Source organism: Colossoma macropomum, unplaced genomic scaffold, assembly GCF_904425465.1.
Source record: "Colossoma macropomum unplaced genomic scaffold, Colossoma_macropomum, whole genome shotgun sequence".
NCBI classification, from domain to species: domain Eukaryota; kingdom Metazoa; phylum Chordata; class Actinopteri; order Characiformes; family Serrasalmidae; genus Colossoma; species Colossoma macropomum.
In genome coordinates this window covers 12404982-12430972 of record NW_023494797.1, presented here as the reverse complement: position 1 = coordinate 12430972, position 25991 = coordinate 12404982, and the positions used below count along the sequence as shown (strand labels likewise).

Here is a 25991-nt window from a genome sequence, read left to right as displayed (position 1 = left end):
GGTGGAATTTCATTCCTAATAGTGACAGGTTTAATAATAACTTTAATAATAAGTCCTGTTTCTACTATGACTTTGCATACTAGGTCTTTTCATGTATACTAGATTTCTATCCATATACACTGCAAAAATAATATGCAACTAAGAGCATCTTAAATGTAGGCAATATATCTAATATTTCTCATTGTAAGACTGATCTTATTGCACTGGCAGATAACGTCTTCAAACATTATTTCATTAAAACAAAAAAAAACTTTTTCTGCACATTTAATGGACAATTTCTATTTATTAACATATTGGAAACTAAATAAATAATTGAGACATAAAATATAATGTGCCATAACTTTATGCACAACCCATTTTTTTCCCCAAAATGTTAAATTCAGCAAACAAACAGTAATTGTGCATTAAAACATGCAGAAGTGTGTTCTCTGTAGAAAATGTGTTAACTTACTTCCACTTAGAAAATCAACAAAACGTAATTTGACCGGGGTGCCCAAACTTTTGCACACAACTGTACATTGCTTATATATAACAAATATAAGATTCTTTCATTTGCCAGTATTTTTTTTTGCAGTGTATATTTCTGTATATTGTTACCGTTCAACTTACTGTAAAGCATCCTTGAGTAAAGACACTGTTTAAAGTAAACTTATTAGTAAGATTCACTTTATCTGCACAACTGAGAGCAGTGTGGCGTATGTGCTGCCACTTTCACTCATCAATGTAAGGCAGTTTCTTGTTCGCTCCGTATCCTGGATGTCCTTCTGGCTCCTCTTTCTTTGGTGTGCTTGGCTGAGGAACACTCGGGCTGCTACAGCTGCTGCCGCTGCCGCTACAGCTGCTCTTGGTGCCTGTAATGCACACAAATGTTGTGATGTTAACCTTAACAACTACCAGAGTGAACTGGGAATGAGGATTGTTGTTGAATACCAAGATAAAGACTTACGTGGAGCTCTGGGAGCATCTCTGTCACACTTTAGAGTGCTCTTGTCAAAGCATTCAGCAATCCAGGACAGCACCTCTCCACAATACCTCACCTGGAGGACAAGGTTATGGCTGTATTAATCACGCTCATTTGGAAGACACTGGTGTGCCTTAACACTTATTTGCCAGTTTTTCAGGTACACCTACCTTGTTCCTAAACTCGCTGGCCATTTTATCAACATGCATATAGGAGCACTTTGTAGGTTCAGAATTACTGACTGTAGCACATTTGTTGCTGTATAATTCAAAACACCTATTTACCCTGTTTGTTAATGGAAAAGAATCAGAGCACTGAGAGTGAGGTATTATATGAGTGGTGGACAATTCTCAGCCTAACAGTTATACCAACATGATAGCTTGTGTAGTGCTGGTATGAGTTTACCTGGCACAGCCATTTTGCTGGGATTTTTAAACGCCTAAATATCACTGCTGGGGTGAGAACAGGCCACCAAACAAAAATATCCAACCAACAGTGGTCCTGTGATCATAAACTGACCATTAATGATGACACAGAGGATGACTAACACAAATTTTGCATGGAAAAAGATGAGCTGTAGACTTTACACCTACACCTTACTGTGTACAGTCATATTATCTGTATTTTACCTCAGTCTCCATAGATGCCAAGCGTTTTTCTTGCTCTTTAAATCCTCCCACAATTTTCAACAAGCTCTGCACTCTGAAATACAATAGCAGTATGGTCAGTTAAAGGGGAATTTCTCAGATTTTTAAAATGTTCTGCATAATTAAATCATTAAGATACAAACAAGGTCATTCAGAGCAGTTTAATGTGAAACGCTCTGTTCTAAAGAAACATACTGAGTCAGAATTATTCACAGTGGTGGTGATGGGGACCAGAAGTGTTTAATGCCTCTAAAATCTGCCTCTTTGAAAGTTATTACATAAACTGGTAATGAAAACTCTGCCTGATGTCTGAGACACTGTTTTACGGTAGTTTTAAAATAAGATTTTGGCCTACAGTAAATAAAAATGATCTTAAAAGATATTCAAATCTAAAACCAATGCAGACCTAGAGATTTTTTTTTTCAGATTTACCATCATTTCACCATCATCAAAATTACGTATAAAACTCATGTGTATGTTTACTGCTCATTTTAAACAGTAAATAAAATGGCTATATTTGTGTTGTAGACACTGCGACCCCTGGTTCCTGTCACTGTGATTGTCAAGTCAATAAGTTTCTCTACAATGCACTTCCACATCAAACCACTCTGAATGACTTTCATTGAACTATTCTAAATAATAAATATCAGAGAGTTGCTCACTTGGAGGATGTGCTCTTAAGTCTCTCCTCACTGCTCTCCAGGTGACGCCTCTCCAGTCTGGCCAGATAGTTCTCCTTCTGAACAGTCTCCCAGGTCATCAGCTTCTGGTCCAGCCCTGCTGGCAGCTCCCTCTCTGACATATTGTTAAACATATTGTCAAGTTTTATTTGATTGTAAAATTCCCTCCAGTTCATATCTTTCTTACTTACATTATTGGGAAGTGGCAAGTAGCCAGAAAGGAATGTTTTAGCCAAATTTCTGCCATATTTAACAGAAACACTTTCAGAAATCGGCCTTAACCCTGAAATGCACGGGTGATTCACTGATCATCCGTACATACTTCAGGTTGTTAGTAACACAGCACTTATAACACAGTTTGAACGATAAACTGTTATAAAGTGTAAATTTGTCAAAACATAACATTACAAAATAGTAACAAATGTTTTGTTATGATTTGATATTTTGATTTGTCATATTTGATGCACAGTGCTTTGAAAAGGTTTTTGCCTGCTCATGATTTCATCTGTTTTTGCATGTTTAACACACTAAATTGTTTCAGATCTTCAAACAAACTTTAATACAAGACAACCTGAGCAAACACAAAATACAGTTTTTAAATGATAATTTCATTTACTTCCCTCTTAGTTTCTCAATCAACAAAATTTAGTTGGTAACTGGGATCAGTTAAACCAGACACATTGTTTCTGATTGTTGAATCTAAACATCACCTAAATATAACCTTTCCAGCAAATTGAAGTAGGTTCAATAAAAGATCTCAATGAACAGCCCACTAACACTGCAGTCAAATTTAGATAGAGATGAGAATGAATGTTATTGACATATATCAGTATGGAAAGGTTTACAAAGCCATTTCTAAGGCTCTGGGACTCGAGCGAGCCACAGAGAGAGTGAAAGTTTTTGGAAGACAGAGGGCACGTTACACCTGGTATAAAGCTAACACAGCATTCCACAATCAGAACATCATGCCAACAGTCAAACATGGTGGTGGTAGTGTGATATTGAGGGGGTATCTTTGCTGCTTCAGGGCCTGGGCTGCTTGCCATAATTGATGAACCATGAATTCTGCTCTCTAACAGAAAATCATGCTGGAGAACATCCAGTTATCAGTCTGTGATCTGATTCTTAAGCACAGTTGAGTTATTCTGCAAGACAAACTTCTGAAGCATAAGAGTAGATCCTCCTCTGAATGGCGCAAAAGAAACAAAGTTAAGGGTTCAGAGAGGCCTAGTCAATTTCCTGACTTAAAACAGCATTGAGATGCTGTGGCAGGATCTTGAACGGTGACTGAATTAAAGCAATTCTACAAAGAAGAGTGGGCCAAAATTCCTCGGTCAGACTGATCTCCAGTTATAGGAAACTGATTGTAGCAGAAGTTATTAGGTTTAGGAGGGGCAGTTACTTTTTCACATGGGTGGTATAAGTGTTAAACTTTTTTTCATTAATAAATGTAATGATCATTTGCATTTTTTTTTGGTATTTCCTCACAGTGTGCTTGTATTATATTATAAGATCTGAAACCATTAAGTGTGACAAATATGCAAAAATAGAGGAAATCAGAAGGGGGCAAATACTTTCTCACACCACTGTATGCATTTAAGGGGTTGAAATATATGTATAATACAATTATGTATAATCTAATGCACATTGATCTAGGACATCTCTATCATACCCAAAGTCTAGCCCTATCTATAGTAAGAAAAACTGTAAAACTGGTCTCAGATCAAGTTTCAGTCTTGACCAGTATGAAGTTCTGCTCAGTCAGGGCTGAGCGTGACTGACCGAGGTGCTCTAGTTTGGACTCTGCCTTTTTGAAGAGGCTGAGGAAGAGCTGGGAGAGGTGGCTGATAATGATGAAGGGAGGCGCCAGGGCAGGCCGGCTGTGGTATTCCACTATCAGATTATACCGCTGAAACTTCCAGAAGATATCCGTGTTCCCCTGTACCACCTGGAATGTGTAGCTGTGGAATAGAGGCAGAAGTGATACTTAGATATTACAGAGAACTTGTTAGAGCTGAAAGGCTTGTTCTTTCACTCTAGTCTGCATGTTTACTTGAAGTGTAAGTCAGCAATGAGATATGTTCTTTTTGATAATCGAAGTAATTAATTAGGACCCCCTCTCACCTGAACATGGCAATGAGCAGGTTCAGCAGCAGGACATTAGTGACCAGCAAATATATGACTAGCAACAAGATGACCAGCCAGTTGGCATAGATGTTTGGGCAGGGTGGCAGAGTGCCTGTAATGATCTCCTGCAGGTTCATGGTACAGTTATCAGCCTGCATTTTGGCAGCTGTGGACAAATGTAAAGCAATGGTAACATAGTTAACCTGCGCTGTGTCTCCATCTAGTGGCAGCATCTCAACTAACAGCTTTAGGCAAGAGAAAATGAAAGTAGTTCAACTGTAAAAAGTCAGCTGACATCAAATTAAACACTTCCGCCAAATGTTTGCAGACACATATTAAGCTTGACACTTAATTGAAATCTGTTCAATCTGTTATTAGGCTTAATCCATGCCTGGAAAGCTGGTGCTAAATGTGATTAAAAATACACTGTCCTTCAAAAGTTTAGGGCTACTCTTCTAAGTAGTTCCAATACAAATGTGCATGTTTTCATAGTAAAGTCATTGATTAAGCAAAATAAACCTACTATCCTTAACAAAGAAGACACGTTAATATGGTAAATATGATGCTAAGAGTTATATATACCCAAAGCATTAGTAAATATCTTTTACTGTTTTATGTTAACAGATATTTAGGCCATTGTGTGTACTTTTTAACTTCATTGAAAGTAACAGGAAAAACTGTTCAGAAATCTTCAAATGAAGACAAATTGTCCCCGAACTTTTGGTGGGCAGTGTAAGTATAAAAGCTATTCTGCTCTATATACAACTATATGTATAAAAATGAAAACCAATCCTTGTTTTATAATTGTTAATAAAGATCACAAGCAGAATAGTTTACCATCAATCTCCTCCAGGGGGATCTGGCCGAATATGTGGAGGTATGGCCGATAGAGCACTCTGCGGAAGACCCAGTCCAGGCGCGGGTCGTTGGGGTGCAGCAGAGCCTGGGTCGCCACTCCATATGCAATCAGCCACACACTCAGGAAGAACAGGAAGAAGAATACATCCTTCATCTAAGAACGACAAAAAAAATGCTGTAGGTCAGGCATCGACTAAAATGTTCATCAAAATTTTGTCAATTTTCGGCTTCAAATTTCAAACAATTCAGTGTTATGCATTCACCATTCTCTCCACAATGATGATCTTGGGCCCAAGTTGTTTGTGGATGGCGAATATGTGGATGAGCCTCAAGGTGAAAACCATGAAGTCCAAAGCCAGGACTGTGCGTCCAGCTTCATATGTGTTTTCCATCATCCTGCACAGAGACGAAAGAAAGAGGTCAAGGAGAGGTCTTCCATTTAGTAAAAGCACCTTTCAGTCCAGCCTCAGTAAAATATTGTACCTGCACAACACCCCGACCACGAAGAGAGAGATTGCCACCATGTCACATTTGTTCCAGTTATCCTCCACATAGAGCTTAAATTTCTTCAGAATGTTCATGTCTTCATCTGTGAAGAAGCTCTAAGAAACATGAAACATGACAGTATAACATAATAAAATGGACATTTTGTATGATTAAAATGAACCACAACGAATAAGACTAACTGCCATTGCTTTGCATGTAATTGGCATTACGTTGTGTGCAGATACTCAGAGATCTAAACACCTGGTCGAATGATGTGTTAAAAAAATAAATTAAGTGAATAAAGTGAAAAGAAGTTAACACATCCTTTTTTGGTTTTGTTCCAACAGCAACGTACGCGCACACACACACACACACACACATATATATATATATATATATGCTGTTATTTTTGCACAGGCCATATTCTGGCTTACTTTTTTCCAATATGTTAAACTCAACAAATAAGCAGTAATTGTGCATTGTGCATTATTATTCAAATATGAATCTTATATTATTATTATTATTATGTTATTTTGTAACCAAATGAATTAGCTTGTAAGATATGCTGACATACAGATCATGGACTTAAAATGACATTTGATTTTGGAATACTGGTATTTCATCATTGCCCAAGATCTATAGACCCATAGCCCAACTATTATTTTAATCAGGTGTGACTCCATCTGAACTATATACAGCTATAGCAGAATAGTTACTCAATCTAATCTGAATAGAATTCTAAATATGATTGTAAATGTTTATGACAAGCCCTAAACTTTGTGCGTCCTTGATATTTGTTCTTCACACCTGTCTTATCTCCTCCAGCACCAGCGTGAAAACCCAGAAGTAGAGAATGATCTCGGCTATAGAGGGTCCTTTGGGAGGCGGCGGCTGGAAGTCCAGCAGGAGCACGTAGGTGAAAAGGACCAGGAAGGCGAAGTACATGATGACGTTTCCCAGGAACACAGTGACCGGGGCGCTCCAGAAGCGTTTCCAGCGGCGCAGGAGGAACTGACTCCAGGCCTGGCTACAGCTCTGGTCTGCAGGGTCACCAGCTGCCTCTGAGTCACTTACACACAACACATAACACAAAGAGAGGAAAGAGAAGTGACAAGTCAGTAAGTTCCACAAAGTTTAGTTCATATTATTGAACCTCTCTGAGACTGTTTGGTGTTAACCATGTTGAAATGGATCAGCATGTGGAACAGGAGCTTTCTGTGTTCTGTCACTGTGTGAAAGAAGCTCATTGCTGCCTTTATTGTTGGATGCACTGTAATGCTTTCTGAGTGAGTAGCACACACATTCAGAATAGAATTCAGATCCCTAATAATTTATTAGTGATATTTTTAGTCAGAATAGCAAGAAAAAAAACTGAAATGTGAAATGTGCAGCATGAGAAATTAACATATTTAAGGATAAACATAGATTAAAAGGCAGAAATAGCATTATAATCTGTGTTGTAAACTTAAGGGGTTTATGGGGAATTTCACATTTTTTTCCATCAAATGTTTTGCACAATTCAATCGGTAAGGTGTAAACAAAGTCATTCAGAATGGTATGATGTGAAATAATCCATTGAAGAGAAAATGGTTGAGAAGAAGTGTTCACAGTAGTGGTGATAGGAACCAGACATCTGAACTGTTCAATGCCTCTAAAAGCTATCACACATAAATTCAAGTTGCATGAAATGGTTACGAATATGTTGCCTGACACCTGAGACACTTTTTTTGGCCTAAACTGTATTTTTTAAATCTATTCCTCACAGAGCGGTACATGCACAATGTCCTAAAGTAAAATAGCTCCAAAAGAACACATATTTTTTTAGGATTTAACACAATTTTACTATTGTCAACATTATAAAAAACACTGTAAAGAAATCCAAGCAGGTGAGTTTCTTTATAATGAGGTACTTCACACCAAACCACTGTGAATGACTATGCTTACATCTCAACCATTGAGTTATTCATAATTTTTGAAAAATCAATAGAATTCGCCGTTGAGAGGTTAGTGAACAGGAAAAAAAAGAAAACTGTTATGCTGCAGAGTTAAAGAGACTGACGCTGGGTCCTCGTCGGTAAGAAGCAGGGCTTTCTCTGTGTCCAAACTGTCCAGCTCTGCAAACTGTTGCCCTCCTCCACGACTCTGCAGTATCTCATCACTACAAATCACAGAGAAACAAGCACAGTAAATAAATGCCGATCTAATGAAACTGCCATTGATTAAATCAGTTTCAGTGATCTTTGCAAAATACAGGTACAAAGTGTGATGGTTTCATGTAAGAGCATACCTGAATTTAATCAGATTGGTCCATATTAGAGGAGGACAGAAGAAAGACAGAACTAGTTTAGAGATGGCTGTGTCTGTTGTCATGGATCCCCACCAGATTTTAGTCAGCAAAGCCTGGCCAAGACCACAAAAATGCAGCATGAGTACAAACAACCAGGGATCAACATAATTCATGCATTGAAAATAAATGGATGGAGTGTGATCTGTTGCCTGGACTCCATCATGGGCGAAGAAGCACTTGGCATCCGCCTCGGTGGCCAGGTTCAGCACGGTGGATTTACTCCAGCAGTGAGTTTTCCGCACCAGAAGGGCATAGGCTCGGTCCTCGCTGTTGGAGTAGCACTCACTGAACAGATCTAAAGCCAACACAAACAGAAAAACACAGACATATGAAGTACTACTCAAGGTTGTAATTTTAGCAGTAGTGCCGTTTTGCAGTTTTTGTGAAAAAATAATTACTTAAACTTTCTATTTGATATGTGAAATTATTTCATACTGACAAAAAAATTTGCTCTTTTTAAAAAGAGAAAAAAATCTTTCATTCATCATTTCATTCATTCATCATAACCATTCATTTTTATGATTTATGTTGGTTTATTTAACATTGGAACTCTTTTTATATGACCACTTTTCCAACCTCTGTTTACAGTTTAAAATCAACCAGGCTGTTTTTGTCACTATGCCGTTAAGACTAATATATGTAAATGACCTCTGTCCTGATTGGCTGACTTGTATTGTGCCTCATTCAAAAAGCAGTCATGGATGAAATGACTAGCAGCATGAATAGGCGGAGCTAAACTGCTGATATATAGATAGGCAAATATATGTAAAGGTGTTGTTTTTTGTGACATCACAAATAATGAATCAAAATGAGCTGTTTTTACAGCGTAGTTCCCACATATTGACTGCATCGACTGGGAAGTTCATAGTACATTTTGAAACAAACATTGTTTACATACATGTGTTTTATTTTTAAAACGTATGAAAAATGAGTTTTTCTATGATATGGGCCCTTTAAATTGATGGCGTCAAGATCTCTATGCTACTGTAAACTGTTGATGTTCACTTCTTTAGTTGTAGTTTATATATTAACTTGTGATTCTCACCCAAAGCAAACTGCTCATACTTGGCTTCTTTCATGCTGCGGGCAGACTCGGCCTCCGACTCCAGATGAGCCATTTCTTTCAGGATCTTACACCCAGCAAGAGCTGCAGCCACCGCCTCTGGACCCTATGACATGCACACAGGCAAAACATGAACGCTGGAAACTGGGAACACCATGAAGCTGTGACTTGTTCATACTAATAACCATAAGCGGAGAGCTATATGCATTATCAAAATACAATGTGAGAGCTGCTTACTGTAACACTGAACCCCTCAGAGACTGGACATTTGATATTATTCAAGCTTAACAGATGGAGGGAAAACAGTAGATAGCCCCTGCTCTATCATCATGTATGTCTTTTATTGAGCACTGCAACAGCCACTGTTAGCCCTGGGGCCATAAATGTGTTAAAGCCTTCAGCAACCACTTAGTAACCAATTTGCTTCAGACAACACACTGACAGATAAGATGGACTTTCTAAAGACAAAACCATAAAGATGTAAATAGAGTTGGTTTATGAAAATCAGCTTGTCACTCTAAAGGCCTGTGGGGCCTCACCATGGCCCAGAAGTAGTTTGCCATTTTCTGTCTGTTCTGCAGGACGGCCCAGAGGAAGAGGTCTCTCCAGGGGTTCTCGCAGACCTGATCCAGGTCCGGTAGGTCTTTCTGGCTGTGGAAGAGCCGACCCTTGCTGACTCTCTCCTGAGAGGAAATACAAACAAGAACAAAAGTTAACTCCTTAAATCTAAAGGGCCTGTATGTGGGCCCACACTTTAGTTCCTTAATCTAGTAACTGCATAGCTTGACGTGTTCATTCATGACGTGTTTTTAAACCACAGAATTGTCCACACCTTTGTGCTCTTGAGTGTGCATAGATTCTGTTCTTACCTAAGAACAAATCCCAAATAAGAAAAAACATTGGTGAATGTCAGAATCTTTGTGAAAACTGTATAAGTGGGTTAAGAGATTTCTTCCTATGAATGGCTGGTGAAGGAGGTCCATTGTTATTTTTGTATTTCATAGAGTAAGTACACTTGAAATACTATATCATCTTGGTTCTTCCACTAAACGCATCTGGGAAATGAAGTCTTTGCCCTAAATTTTCATATCCATGTAGTCACACAAGATACAGAACTGCTGCCTGTATTTTGGCAATATGGCAAACATAACCACAATACATGATACATATCAAGCTAAGTCATAGTTCTGGGGTCTTATGAGTTTGAACAGACAAAATACACAAGCAAAACATTTTAAAAAGCTACTAAATCTACTAAAATATTCTTTTAAGTATTTTATAGTGCATCACTATATCCAGTTAAACAGCTCTTTTAAACCAGCTTGATGAGGATTTGATAAAAGTGTATATTCAGTCGTTCAGTGTTGCAGAAGTGCTGATGTTCATGAAATGCTCAGAAATGCTTGTTGTGATAATGTTTGATTTTATCCTACCATCATATTGGCACTCCTACTTACTGCTGGAAGTTTCTGATAGAAGCCCTTGCAGGAGTCATGCAGAAAGTCCTTCAGGACCTTGGAGACCTCATGCAGAGTGAAGCGAGGCCGTCTGTCTCCGGTCTCCATGTAGGGCAGGCCAGGGGTCCGACCTGAGGCCAGCATGAGTTGTTTCTCCTGGTGTTTCTTCAGGAGGAGGTCGAAGAGCAGGCTTTTCTCAGACACAGAGCAGTATAGCTCCTGAAGACGGCCATACGTCAGAAACTCACCCAGGTTCACCCCGTTCTCCATAAACAGACGCACAAAATCTGGCTTGTCATTGACCAAAGCGTCCATCATGATCTCCTCAAGGTCTTGTGCCTAAGAGAAAAATATATATTGAGTTAACAAAATATGAAGTAATTCAACAAATATCATCTTACCTCAGAATGTAAACTAATGTATTGGTTCAAAAACAATATATATATATATATATATATATATATATATATATATATATATCAAATAGCCCTTTATAATCAACTAATTAGGAACTAAAATCTATTACAGATGATTTTGCAATAATATAATTTGGTTCCATAATTTATTCAAAAACACAAGTGTCTTACACTCCACTCCACATCTCCATTGAAAATCTCGCTTTTTGCAATGTCCACTCTGTTCCAGGCCACGGCTAGTTTCAGCTCATCCAGAAAGTCCTGTGCCTCCTGACTCTGACTTTTACAGGCTGAGAGAAAAGAACAGAGAAGAGAACAGAAGAATACACCAACATAAACAAGGCAAAAGGACATAAAACGTCTTAAAAAACACTGTACTTGAATCCTGCTACATATTATTGACATAATCATGCCATGAACATGTAATGGCAGATGTCATATGATGTGAGTTGTCAAAATATAACAGTATAACTGTCTTGTTTCCATTACTGGTTCATGACGAATTGCCATAATGTTTGATGTCGTGACATGTTATTGCCACATGCTCATATTTGCTATGTACTTCAGTATGTCATGTCAACCAGTGTGACATATGTCATGACAGTTAATGGTAATGATAACATTGACACTGTAGTTATATTACTGGACGTTACCTATTATGACGGCTGGTTATGTATGTCAAGGTTCAAGAAAAGTATTGTTATAAAAATAAAACATGTTATAAATCACTGATGTCAAAAAAACCCTGTTTCTCCAAAATGGTAACTTTATAAGGGAAGAAAAAAAATCTGAACTTTAATGTATGTTAATGTATGTTAATGGATTCTTACCTTTAACTAGCGCTTTGAGTATAACAGTGTCTAGCTCAGAGGTCTCCTGCTCTGGGTCATGTACTGTCAACAGGTGACCATTATCCAAAATTCTCTGAATCTAGTCAGAAATAAACAATATTGAAAAGTTCCCTGCAAATGTCATTCTCATTGTACATTCTCTGCATATGTAATGCTAATCATGTGAAGAGTAAGTATAAAAGGTGTATAGCTGCCCTTGCTCCTCACCACTTTGACCCAGGAGGTGACGTCAGTGCTGTGGAGTCCACTGAACGTGTCCAGCAGTAGCTCTTGGACCATCTCAGCCTCCCAACATCCTCTGTATATCAGCGTAACCAAAATATCTGCTACACCACCCGAGCCGGCCAAGATCAGCCAGGGCGTCGCGTTCTGGATGGTCTTGTACATTCTCTACATGTTGAAGGCAGCAAAAATTTAACAGTAGTAAATGTAGTGGTGGTTTATTGGCCACAACTAAATAACCATCTACTTACACACAAAAATAAGGGTTCTTAAATGGCTCTTCCAGTATGTGGAGGTTCTTCACATTTGCATATTTTATTTGTAAAAATGGCTCTTTCACTCATCACAGCAGCCATAACGTGCAGTTTCTGCCTGTTTTTAGAGGCCCCTTAGTTGAACTATGCAATATTCGTTTTGATGGAATAAATCGCTGCTGTCAGAAGAAAACCTTGTATTTCCATTTTTGTCATTTTTCGGTTTTTGACATAATTTGAAAATGCTGTTACCCTTTACATTGTGTGTAAATTTCATGATGAATGGACCAAAAGAAACGGCCCAAAATAACTTGGAAAAAACTCTGGTTTTATTGACTTACATTAAAAGCAAAGTAGGTTTTTTCCTTTTCCTGTAAAGTTACCATTTTGGAGATATGAGGTTTTCTTCCGACAAAAGTGACATGCTTTTGGAAATATTTATGATTTACAAAATCGGAAGCAAACTTCATTTTCATCTTCATAGGTGAGCAAGCAAAGTAATTGCGTTTAAACCCTAAACCATGAGGTCTCCCCCGAAGCCTTTTACCCCTCGTTGCTCACTAGCAGCTCAACATAAAGTCACAATATTACACACATAAAAAACCTACAGAGTCCTAGTTATCTGAAAAAGTAATGGTGGAAAGGATTATAATTTATTGTATTAATTAAAAATATCAGAGTTGATTTCCATTATGGGGGCCTGCAGAAAGATATTGATAAACTATCCATTTAAAGGTTCTTTAGAGAACCAAAACTGATTTTTCTATAGCACTGCTCCAAAAACCTTGTCACCCATATTTTTAAGAGGAAGCAGAAATTTCAGCATTTCAGCAGAAATGTATTTCATGATATTCTGCTAAATGAGTTAATATGTGAAAATACTGTCAATTGAAACCTGTAATATCTTTGGTTCCCCATGAACAAGTAGACACAGGACAGGGATCTCGAAGCTTCCAGGGCCTGTGAAAATAACAAATAAGGATTGAGGTTTTATAATAACCTACTTTAAAACTTTAGATCATCACTGTGAATAAGGATGTGTGAAAGTGAATTGGGATTCAAATCTGGTGGCACCTCCATAGCCAGTGCGCTGGAGAGAGATGTGCTTGAGTAGTTTGACCCGCATGTCACTGGTGGCTCCATGCCTCTGTGGGTCCTCTTCTATGAGGATGAAATGTGAGTGGTTGCTGTCCAGAGAGTACACTGAGCCATGGGGGAGGTCCTCTGTGGAGTACGCTGCTGGTTGATCAGGCTGTAGATTTAAAGAATAACATGAAACCTACACTTTTAATATAATATGATGGAGTGATAATGACTGCTTTACCATTACTGTAAAATAGTACCACATTACCATTGAGACTTTTATTATACAAAGGGTCTACAGATAAAAATGAGCTGGCTGATAACTCAGATGATTTATAAATCAACCCTATGAACCCTTTATAATTGAGTTATTAATCTGAAGACCTGTTATTCAGTAACTACTAGTAATTATTCTGCAAATAATATGAAATATGTCATCACAGTCAGAACCAAAACCCCCAAATCTCAGAAAAAGTGACTTTACATGAGGAGGAAAAAGCATTCTTAACCTGCAATTGACCATTAACTTGCAATGGCCGCTTTAAAGGACAGTTGGCATTTTTAAATTATGTGAAAAGAAATAATAAATTAAAATGTAACAAAAATGGAGACAAAGTTTTGTTCCATCAGTAAACATCAATTATGTTTGCTGTTCCTGTAAAATCATTTTGTGATGATGGGGGTCTTGACCTTTGCAGAGAACAGCAGGTCTCTGTTATGGATCATGGTCCAAGGAGCGATTCCAATGGCCACCACACGGACCTTCGAGGAGGTGCTGGCCAGAGAGTGGTCCCTCACAGCCTGGCCAAGATGCTTAGTGATGCCAAACCTCAGGCCGCTGGTCAGGATCCATGCTCCTGGGGACATCGAGGGTTACAGGTGACAGGTATGAATGCCAGAGCACAGCCCACTTTTTATTCATCCCATTTTACTAAAAACAAGACTGCAAACTGAGAGAGTCAGTGTGTGTGAGAGAGTCCTCAGTGAATAAGAGAGAATGGAGCTTTATGGCTAAAAAGGTTTATTAAATGCATTCATAGGTCATGCATGCTGGAACTTTAATTTTGGGAAACTGGAAGGAAGTCTTACATGAAAAATCAAGTGAATCTTTTTTGGCTTTCTTTAGAAAATAGGTGGGCAGTAGATTGAAGAGTTGCACATAGGAACTAATTACACCTACTCAGTTACATTTACTCCAGTAAAATTTTGAAACATTTGTAGTTTCTTTAGTGTTTCCAAACGATAATATTTTTATGTCTACTCACATACATTTGTCAGGAATGCACACTACATTTTAGTCCTTAACATTTAATTACTAATTCCCTTTTTGTGTTAAATTTCACCATGGTAAATTGTTGAAAACATCTGGACTTCTTTTTGATTTGTCAGCTCTAAATTTGGATCTTTAACATTTTATTTAAGACCAAAAGAATCCCAAGAAGACAAGAAGACAAGAACAGCACCACAGAAACTCCAGTTCCTATACTGATAGATGATTTTGCTGCAGTTCTATTGGAACACAGTACTCAGTAGTTATTTGGTCTGGCACTGTTGCACATTTACACAAGTGAATTAGAAATGTACTTTTACTGTTCAATATTTCAAACAAGACAGTGTGGTTAGGCTACTCTTCTCACCTTTGCATGCTAGCATTACAACTACATAGTGCCAATGGTACCAAAAACTGGAGGGTAGATTACATGGATCAGGACAAAGATGTTCCTATTTTTGTACATGATTTTTAAACTTACTAAAAGATTCTTCATTAAATGCTTCAATACTTAAATAATTGTTAAATACTAGTTTTAGATGCAATGCCAATGCATCTTGCATTGTCACCCTTCAGTGACCCCCCTGTGTAAACGTTCACGGATTTCTTTTTTAATTCAAATGAAGATGCTGACAAAAATGCAAACAAGGCTTTCAAAAATGGCAGTAAAAGAACAATCAAAAGTGAGGAAGACAGTGTCACCTAGTTTTGAAGATAAACGAGAGTTATCAAGATATACTGTAGCAGAAAATAGAAAGAAGCTTGCATGTAGTAACTGCCCCTGTAAAAGATGGAACGTAGCTATATAAATAAAACCACATGTTCTGCTATAATTGTATAGTGTTTTTGAGTTTTTCACTTACAGTAGTCCAACACCCCCTCTGTTTTTGTGTTAGGGTGTGTTCTGCACCATTGAAATGCAAACATTTAACTAGAAAGTAAAGGTGAAGTAGTAGTCTGTTGTCTGCTATACACTATGGATGCTAGCCTCTCCTTCTATCTTATGGCTAAAATTTAGAATAGAATATTTACATTATTCCTCAAGTGATTTTCATAATCTCTAGCTGGATAAATAGGTATGTTTGTGGATATGTCAGTGGGATTCGAGTAATATATCTGTTCTATAATAGTCAAAAAACAGTTAATTAGTGTTTTGCTTCAACAGCCAAAGTGCAGCTCTTTTGAAAAGTACAAACCCCATTCCAAAAATGCTGGGACAGTGTGTGAAATGCTAATAAAACACAGAAAGCAGTGATTAGTAAGTTCTGTTTGACCTGTATTAAACTGAAAGGGTACAAAAACACCTGATGAAAATCATTGTTTTTTATAAATATACAGTCATTCCAAATTTTACGCATGCAACACATTCCAAAAAAGTTGGGACAGGACCATGTTTATCACTGTGTTACATCACCTGCGCTCTCTGATTACGTAGCCATGTCATAAAATGTACATAATGTTGAAATAAGAATGGATGTCCCTGAAAAAGACATTTTGGCTTTTTTTCTTCCTTAGCCCGAAGAACAATAATTCAGGTCCATTATTTCCTTAAATTTCCTTAAAATCTAAAACTTTGACTCTACAGACCACAATACATGTTTCCACTGTCCATCAGTCCATGTCAAGCCCAGAGTAGTTGGCGGTGTTTCTGGACGCTGTTGATATATGACTTCGCCTTTTACGGCCAGAGATTTCTCCACATTCCCTGAATCTTGATGTTATTATGCACTGTAGAGCGTGAAATACCTAAAACCTTACAACCACTCACTAAGGAGCATTATTTTAAAACTGCTGGATTTTTGCTGATGCATTTTCGGCAAAATGGCCTTGATCCCTCCTTGTTCATAAAAGACTAGGTTTTTGTGAATGACTCCTTTTATACCCAAGCATGAATGCATCACCTATTTAAGATCTTTTTTGAACATTTCTCAATATTCCTAGTCTTAAATTACCCCTGTCTTAACTTTTTTGGAATGTGTTACATGTGTTAATGTCTAATTGAATGTAAGTTTACCAAAAAGCAAAGGTGATAAAGTCGATAAAAACATTACAGATCTTGTCTTTCTACTGTTTTCATTCAAATACAGGTCAAACTAAATTTATAGATCACTGCTGTTTTCATTTATATTTGCATTTTACATACTATCCCAATTTTTGGGGGAATTGGGCTTGTATTTAGATATTTCAACCAGTTATTGATATGCAGTCATGTTGCTTGTATTCATATTTACAGCTGCTCAGTAGGATGTGGAATTTTGGAGCTATAACAAAATTAAAGTTGGGTTATGAAAAATTAAGCACATTTTATTGTTGTAACAGGTTCTGCTAAGAAATTAGTTGAGGGGCCCATGCATAAAGTTTGCAGGGGGCCCAAAATTCCTATTGGTGCCCCAGCATAGTGCTAATTGGTTGGTGAACTAACTCAGCAGCATTGAATGCTATTTGTTCTGAGAAAAGAATGGCATTTATTTGTTAATAAAAGTCTCCTATTCATTTTAGACACTCACATGAGCGCCCTCTAGTGTCTGCTCAACCTGGAAGACCTTATTGAGTGAGATGTCTCTCTAATTAGAAATTCCCTGGTCTTCGTTTTTAACTGTTAATTATTTAGTAACTGTTAAACATCAGTGGCTGAGCAAGTATGTTTGCTCACCTGTGCTCTGGGTAGCTTTCACTAAGCCTTTCCTCACTGTGTCTCTGAGCCAGGGTTTCATCTGAGCCAGCTCATCGCCACCCACTAGCGCCACCACCAGGTGAGGAGGAGCCAGCCCCCATTGCTCTGTCATCAGCTGGTAGATCAGGTCTGGGTCTGTTGAACTGGAAACCCTGGCAAACTATACTGACGAACAGATTGTGTGAGTGATGAACACAAGCAAACGGAAAGCTTTTGTGATAACAAACATTCAGTAAGCAGAATTGAACTCTTCACATGCCAAAATAACATTTTATGTGAACAGTTAGCTTATATGACAGTTACCTTATATGCATCTTGTTCTGTATGTTTCAAAACTGCAATTCTGTAATTATACTTATGTGGCTCATGTGTGTTAATGCAACTTGCAGGAACATAAACGCACTTAGTACTGTGGTTCCACAGACCATTCTGTTTGTACTATAAAATTGGGATTATTAATCCAAAAACTTTCCAAAAAATGAGGCATGTGGCCTATAGATTAGAGCACCAGTTCTTAGAACTGTAAGAAAGAAATTAAGCAAATTAGCATAACAATTAGTCTTAACGTTCCACTTAAGACTGAAAAAAGCACATTTATTAGATACTATTGTGAATCCGGTTCTTGAAGGCTGTCACAGTTAGCCGGGGAATACTAATAATACTAGGTCAGTATTGTTCACTGTGGTGGTAATAGGAACTAGACATCCGAAGCATTCAATACCTCTAAAAGCTATTGCACAGAAAGTTCTCACATGAAAGTATTACTGATACTCTGCTTGATGCCTGCAACATTCTTAAACAATAGTTTTAAGATAAAGTTTTGGTCTAAAAAGTTTATTTTTAAATCTAATTGTTTTAGGAGGTACATGCAGGGCATTAAAAGGCAAAATAGTACCAAAAGAAGCTTTTTTTTTGTTTGTTTAACGACTATTTTACTATTAACAACATTACATTCAAACTCACAAGACAGGTAGGTTCACTGGTCGTTTTGAATAGTAAATAAAATGGCTACATTTGCATTAAAGATGTCATGACCCCCAGTTGCCATCACCTCCACTGTATAGAAATCTGAGACAGTAAGTTTCTCCACAATGACCCATTTCCACATCAAACCATTCTGAATGACTTTGATTACATCTCAGTCACTGAATCTGTGAAAAATTGCCGCAGTTCACCTTTAAGAGGTCAAAATGACAGGTGTTAACGAACATATCTGCCATAGTGTACCTTGCCCCTGGTTCTGCTGGATCCCATGAAGTCAATGTCCCCCAGACGACCTGTAGTCCAGTGCAGTTTGTCATGGCCTTCATTAACTTTCTGACCAACAGCTCCATGAGGTATTGATTCTTCCTCCAGTGAGTAGCACTGACACCCCAACAGAGCACTTCATATAAAACACAAAACACATACACACAATGCACAAAACTACAAGACATATCGCTGTTGTCGGACGAATACCTTGTAGCTCCAAAATAATAACTTTACAAGAGAAGCAAAAAACCTACTTTACTTTTAATGTAAGTCAATGGAACCAGACTTTTTCAGATTATGACAAAAACTGAAAAATGACAAAAAAAATGGAGATATGAGTTTTTTTCCGACAGTAGTGATCTACTATATGTCCCAAAGTTTGTAGACACTCGCTGATCCTGTGCGTCTTTTGAAATCAAGGGTATTAATAGGGACTTTGTCCTCCTTTACTGCAGTAACAGTAAAGTAATTTTATTCTTTTGGGAAATCTTTAAACAAAATGTTGGAACACTGCAGTGAGGATTTGATTGCATTCATCCACAAGAACATTAGTGATGTCAGATACTGATGTGGGGTTATTCATTTCGGATCACAAACTCCTCTCCAGCTAATCCCAAAGGTATTGGATGGAGCTCCATCGCTCCAGAGGACAGAGTTCCACTGCTCCACTGCCCAGTGCTGGAGGCTCTTTACACCCCTCTAGCCAGTGCTTGCTCCTTAGACTCATGTGCATCCCATTCTATTGACAGAGCTTTACTATGAAGTTTATCCAAGCAATGTGTGTGCAACTGAACATGTGTGTCAGCAATGGGTGCACCTCAAAGTAACTGGATGAACTAATTATAATAGGCGTTTGGACACTTTTGGTCATCACATTTGATTACTTTTTTCTGCTAAAATGTCAGCTGCACCTTCTCTTCCTTTTTTTGACTGTTAACTTTTGTTGACAATTAACTTTTGTTTATGTAACGTACCTGATCAGTAAATAAACCCATACTTACCCTTGCTCTTGGGACTCCAATACTACTTCTCCACATTTTGGACACCTCTTACCCTGGTGTATTGCCACCTGTGCACACACACATACACATACACAAACGTAAACACAAACACAAAATTACAGTTCATGTTAGCCATAAGCAGTGCCACTCAATTCAGAGGAGAAAACTCTGGCCTCTTTATGCAAAACAAGTTGAATTTCCATCTCCTTTCTTTGCACATGCAAACAAGCTGCCTTTTCACAGCTGCAGCCACAGGTGACTTTTCAGAGCTTGTTTGTGTTTGTCTTCAGAAGAAAAGTGAGTTTGCAGAGAAGACTCGGAATGAAAGGAGAAGAAATGACTGAACTGGAGCAGCAGATTCTGGAGTTTTGTTCCTTTCACACTCATACAAACAGTGAATGTATTAGACTTGTTATTGATAGATGGGCAATCTGTACAAATTATTATTATTATTATTTGAATATGCAAATACAAATACAAATGATGCAATATCTTTGTGTCATTGTGAATAATTGTACAGTAAAATGAAACACTTGAACAACCCAAAGAAATATTGTGAGGAATGTGTTGCAGGTGTTAATTCATTAATCTACACAAAGCATCAATCTATAAACAGTAATGTTCAAAATTCAGTGACCACTCCTTTTCCACTTAAAACAGTCATTAAGTATAAGCTGTTCATTTTTCTGCATCAAGTAAGATGCATTTATCAGAAAATTACATAGAAGCCTCAACAACTAAACATCAAAGTTTTCAGTATTTAGTGTGTCCACTCTTTGCCTTTTTACAGCCTCCATTCTTTTCAGGAGACTAACTTTAAGTTTTTCAAAGAAATCTGCAGCTATATTTTCCACACTTTGAAAGTTTAGTCTTAGAAGTTGGTTGAATTTTGTACTTTTCATGATCCACATAATCCCAAACACTTTCAATAATGTTGAGGTCTGGACTCTGGGGTGGTCAATTCATTGTTCTGAGAACACCAGCATCTTCTTTGTTTGATTAGCAAAGTCTCTTTTCTCAGTGAGGGTTTCAGAATACAGAAATAAACCATAATAGACAACAGTGTCTGCTGTACAAATATCAATCAAACAATACATTTTTACACTTAGTGGCATAGTCGGTTAATATCTGCTGTAAATTGTGGCTATTAGCCCTTCCCTTACTACTACCTCATGTAAAGTGGATGCAGGTGTGTCTAGGTACAGGTGTAAGTGGAGGTCATGATTTGACTAGGGAATGCGGCAGGATGTGTGTTTGTGTGTGAGTGTGACTTCATACACCATATACCATGCAAAGATAATCATTTGCATTAAGAATGACAGACAGGAATTACGTTAGACTACCCAGACAGAAACTATAGAATGTCTGGCTGTGCACTATCTAAGGCATTTTTTTCCTGTTAATATTAAACATATTACTCATAATTATACTTCGAGTAACATTACAGCACTATACCACTACTGAATTGAATCTACATTAAAACTAAAAACAAAACTGCCTCATATACTATAATTGCCAAATGAGCGTACCACATTAAACACTGACCTTTAAAATGACAAGAAAACAACAAGTGTCAGTTTTATGGAAACCATCCACAGTTTACAGGCTGCAGACAACAACCCTAACAGTTCTACCATACTGGTCTGGTTAAAAGTGCTAAATAAAGTCATGATATGTGTTCCTATGGAGAATCAGTAATCTCACCAGAGGAGTATCCTGAAGCCCTAGCATGTCGCTGTTCCTCCGTGCTGCTGGTCCTGCTCCCGCTGTGCTCCAGCACTGACCTGAACTCTGCACTGGACAGGTATTCACTCAAACCAGGAAATGAAGCTCAGGTGTGCTCACCAGCCGCTGACCAACCCCAGAGCAGCTGTTGCAGGACCAAATCCACTTACCTGCCTGCAGCGCCCTTTTATTTAGAAATCACTTCTCAATGTGGGTTTGATTGACTGTATATATTTGCTGTCGTAACAAAACCTCGTATCTCCATTTTTGTAATTTTCCAGTTTTTGACATAATTTAAAAATGCCTGTTGTCCTCTACATTGTGTATAAATTTCATGATGAATGGACCCACAGAAAAATGGGTCCAAAACCAAAAGTACTATTCGAAACTTTGGGTGTCATTTTGAACATTTTGTTGAGTTTCTAAGTGAAAATAAGTGGACAGGGAACACATCCTCGCACTCCTGCACACTTAATGCACTATTACTGATTATTTACTAAATTTAACAGATTGGGGAAAAAAATAGAAAATTGTCTACAAAATATGTAGAGAAATGTAGTAATTAAATTTCTTTATATATAAGACATTGAATTTGATTGAGGGTATGTATACACACACACATATATACATACACATGTGTGTATATATATATATATATATATATATATATATATATATATATATATATATAGTTTAACTAAACATTACATAACATGAAGCATGTAAGCATTCCATTTTGTTCTTAATAATAGACACTGCTCTTAATACTATTGTTCTATTAGTTTCTATTAAAATGTGTATTATTTGTTAATGACTACAACAAATTACTAACAATTATTAATACTTACACTAATAATTATTCAGAATTAATAGCTGTTATTTATGAATTATTGTTATTAATACGGGACAAAAGCCCTATTTATTAATAATGTGAAAATGAATGCTTGGATAAAGTGTATGTTACATTATAATAATCTGCTGGCTGGAGTAAATAAATCTCTGTAGGTAGTCGAGGGTCCTGTAAATTTCTAGCTGCTCTGTTTCTGTTCTTTTTAATGGACTGATTTACTGTAGCTCACCTGTTCTCGGTCAACAACCACCCATAAAAGCCTCCATAAGCCACCTGCAGGAGCCTTTTGTGTGCAATGTTTGGAATTGTTTTTGAAAGAGTCTCTATTGTGCAGATTGTGCTGCCTAATTTATTTATTTATTTTATCTTTCCTGTCTATTAACTTCCGCTTATCAAGCACGTCTTACACTCTTCAGCTCAAGCTTTAAACACTTTAAGACATGGTTATTGATTACTCAATCGAAAAATAAATAAATAAATAAATCCTTGCTTTCACTATTGTGAAAAGACAACAGTCCAGGTCCAGACCCAGTCACGCAGGGCAATAATTTGACACAAAATTAAAAAATAAATAAATTAAATTAATGTTAACTTATTTACTTGCCTAGAAAAGAGGGACGTTTTTTTCACCTGGAAAAACTTATGTAAGGTTCACTGTTGTACCTTTGAGGTACATTTGCATTGTTTGTACCTTGATGAATGTACTTGCACAGAACCTTTATTTCTAACAGTGCAGTAATGAATGAATGAATGAATGATGAATGAATGAATGAATGAATGAAACGTGCCTGGTTTTGCTGAATTACTGTTGTGAAAATACATAAGATGCCCAGTCAAACACATCAATCAATCAATCATTCAATCAATCAATCAATCAATTTAAAAGAAAAGTAAACTCTTATTAATTGGCTTGAATTGGATTTTAGGGGGGCTAAGGTATGCATGTATGAATGTACGTACAAATAAATAAATACATACATACATACATACATACATACATACATAAGAGAACGTCACAGTTCTACGAAGCAGCCAGAAGAGGGCGGTGCGGGATAGAAAAATAAACACCCACCGTGTGAAGGAGGAGCTACTTCAGTTCTTTGTGTAGTTTAGTTCAGGAACCGGAGCGAATCTGAGCTGAACTTAAGGGAAGTTAAACCAAATTACGGTGTTTTGTATCCATCAGTCTGAATACAGTAAAACATGAAGACTCGGTGTGTTTAGTTGGACAGGCTTATGTCTGAGATCTATAAGAGAGGAACTGAGAAAGAGTTTGTACGATTTCTCAAAGAGTCGATTTTCCTCTTCTGGTTTGTATTGCCTATTTTATTTATTTACATTTAATGGAAGCAAATAATTATTGACTATTACCCCGGATATCAGAGCTCAACATGGGTTTGATTGTTCTGCACGGGTTTCCTGCAGGCCTGCAGTGAAATCACCAGCTGTTAATATTCTTCTGATCGCTGCTGTTACAGTAATGCTCATGCGTAAAGTAGATCAGTTTATCTACTGTTTTAATCTGTTTCTTTTTGATCAGTGTCGTTTCTCTTTTCTCTTCTGATCAGTGCAGCAGTTCATCACACTCCATCTCCAGAATCATCTACACCGAACAAGCCTGGATTTAATCGTTTATTTATTTGTTTGTTTGCTTGTTTGTAGCCGAGCCGCTCCTTGTTTACTGAAATGTAACTGTCCCAAATTGCTCTTTTACAAACACGAAATACATGAACGAACGAAGAAATAAATACACGAGCGGTTGTGATGTTGGAGCTAATCTGCTGGAGCTCAGCGCGTTAAAGCGCAGCTAATAAACTGCTCTTCATTCACACTTTTAAGGGTCCTTTAATCACAGATTTAGATTTAGATTTAGATTTAACTCTAAATGAGTTGGTCTCACGTCCTGAGCACAAAACGGCCGATTTGTGTCTATATTCATGTCCAGCAGTTAAATTTAGTGTGATGGAGAGAAGAAATACCACAAAACTTCTGAAACAGTTCTGATCTAAAGTGATGGGATTTTGTATGATTATGTCCTGGAAGCGTATTAAAGAGTTAAAATAGTTTAATATTATGTAATGTCCATTCGTTTATTTGCCGCCGAATTTGGGTTTTCGTTGAAAGTCCAAAAGACCAGTAAACTAAATTTACTATGAAACACTGAGCGATAACAGCTCACTGCTCAGCCATGTCTGATCGATTTAATAAAATCTGCAGATTTTTGCCCAGACAAGAAATTATGGACCAAAAAAAAATGGTAAATTTTAAAATTTGAGTGGCTTAAGCTCAAATCAGAATAAAGATTAGACTGACCATTAGTGGTAAACACGGCTGGGTCAGTTTATACCATTTTACAGCAACAGTTTCATCTGAAGAAAGAGTGAAAGCAGAAAGAGACATTTTAATAAACCTAAAGCTTCAACATTTGCTGTTAACACGATATTTATATCGATTAAACTTCATCTGGACCTGCACTCTTAAAAAAGATGGTTCTGTAAGTGTTCTTTAGTGATGGGAATGGTTCTATTTAGAACCATGGCGTCTATATAGAACCATTTAATGCCAAAATATTTCCTTGCATGGTGAAATGGTTCTTCAGATTGAATGTGTTGTATAGGTTCTATATAGAACCTTTTTGAAAACTGTTCTATATAGCAACAAAAAAGCCTTCTTCATATTGTTACACACTTAAAAAAGACGGTTCTTAAAGAGTTCTTTAGTATAGAAAATGGTTCTATATGAAACCATGAACACTCACAGAACACTACCTTTGCATGATGAAGGGGTTCTTTGCCTGGTGAAGTGGTTCTTCAGATTAATGGACAATGTGTTGTATAGGTTCTCTAAAGAACCTTTTTGAAAAGGGCTCCACACAGCACTAAAAAGTGTTCTTCAAAAAGTTTTACACATTTAAAAAGATGGTCCTTTGGTGAAGAAAATTGTTCCATATGGAACCACGAACACTCACAGAACCCTGTGCATAATTACGGTGAAAAGGTTCTTCAGATTGATAGAGAATGTGCTGTAGAGGGTTCTACATCCGGTCAATATAGCAACAAAAAAAGGTTCTTGTTACAAGCTTGACATGTAACAGTAGAAGAACCCTTTTTTGGTGCTGTATAGACCAGATGTAGAACCGTCTACAGCACATTCTCCAATAATCTGAAGAACGATTTACCATTCCGTTTAAAGAACACTTGAAGAACCATCTTTTTCAAACCATCTTTTTAAAGTGTGAACTAAACGAAATGAACTAAATTCACCACAAATCACCCCGAAACTGTAACCTCGCTGTTATATAACTACAGTTTTTGTGCTGTTATAAACAGTGTATAATGTGCTGATATGAAACAGAGGTGTTTTTGTTAAGTAACGCGGTATAATAAAGAAACTGGCAGCTGATTCGTCAAATCTAAGCTGTGAGGCATTTATCAGTTAAACAGAGGCAATTGTCGCCCGACAGTCCTTAGTTGCGCGCGTGCGCTCCATTCACTACAATAAGAGTGATAATACTCCATGGGTGTCCTCTGTTGGCCGCATGCCAAGCGCCTGCTGAGTGCGTCGCCTTTGTAGTGGCTGTGTCCCAAACCGAGTGCTGAGAGTATTTTTACTAGACCGTACCAGCCTGTGAAAACCTACTCAGTACAGTCAGAACTGACCTGTATAGTGATACTGTAGTGCACTATAGTGGCGTTAGTGCAATCTCAGAAAAAAATACTGAACTCTCGCTGGGGAGGTGCACGCTTGCATATGCTATATGGACAAAAG

General features: G+C 37.5%; 1 protein-coding gene across 1 annotated transcript; it reads right to left on the bottom strand.

Moving 5' to 3' along the window:
- Nucleotides 1–493: 493 nt before the first annotated feature.
- trpm5 (transient receptor potential cation channel, subfamily M, member 5) lies at nt 494–21447 on the bottom strand. Its single transcript, XM_036583903.1, has 26 exons — nt 21353–21447; nt 19649–19716; nt 18624–18780; nt 17376–17556; nt 14143–14309; nt 13444–13621; nt 13265–13329; nt 12101–12283; nt 11873–11972; nt 11214–11332; nt 10627–10965; nt 9709–9852; nt 9152–9275; nt 8256–8401; nt 8047–8159; nt 7819–7917; nt 6567–6828; nt 5757–5875; nt 5537–5669; nt 5253–5427; nt 4413–4581; nt 4071–4249; nt 2271–2403; nt 1591–1663; nt 947–1037; nt 494–851 (listed from the first exon to the last, which is right to left on the bottom strand). The coding sequence occupies exons 1-26, from the start codon at nt 21377–21379 to the stop codon at nt 712–714; spliced, it is 3684 nt and encodes a 1227-aa protein (XP_036439796.1). The 5' UTR covers nt 21380–21447; the 3' UTR covers nt 494–711.
- Between the last annotated feature and the right edge of the window lie 4544 nt (nt 21448–25991).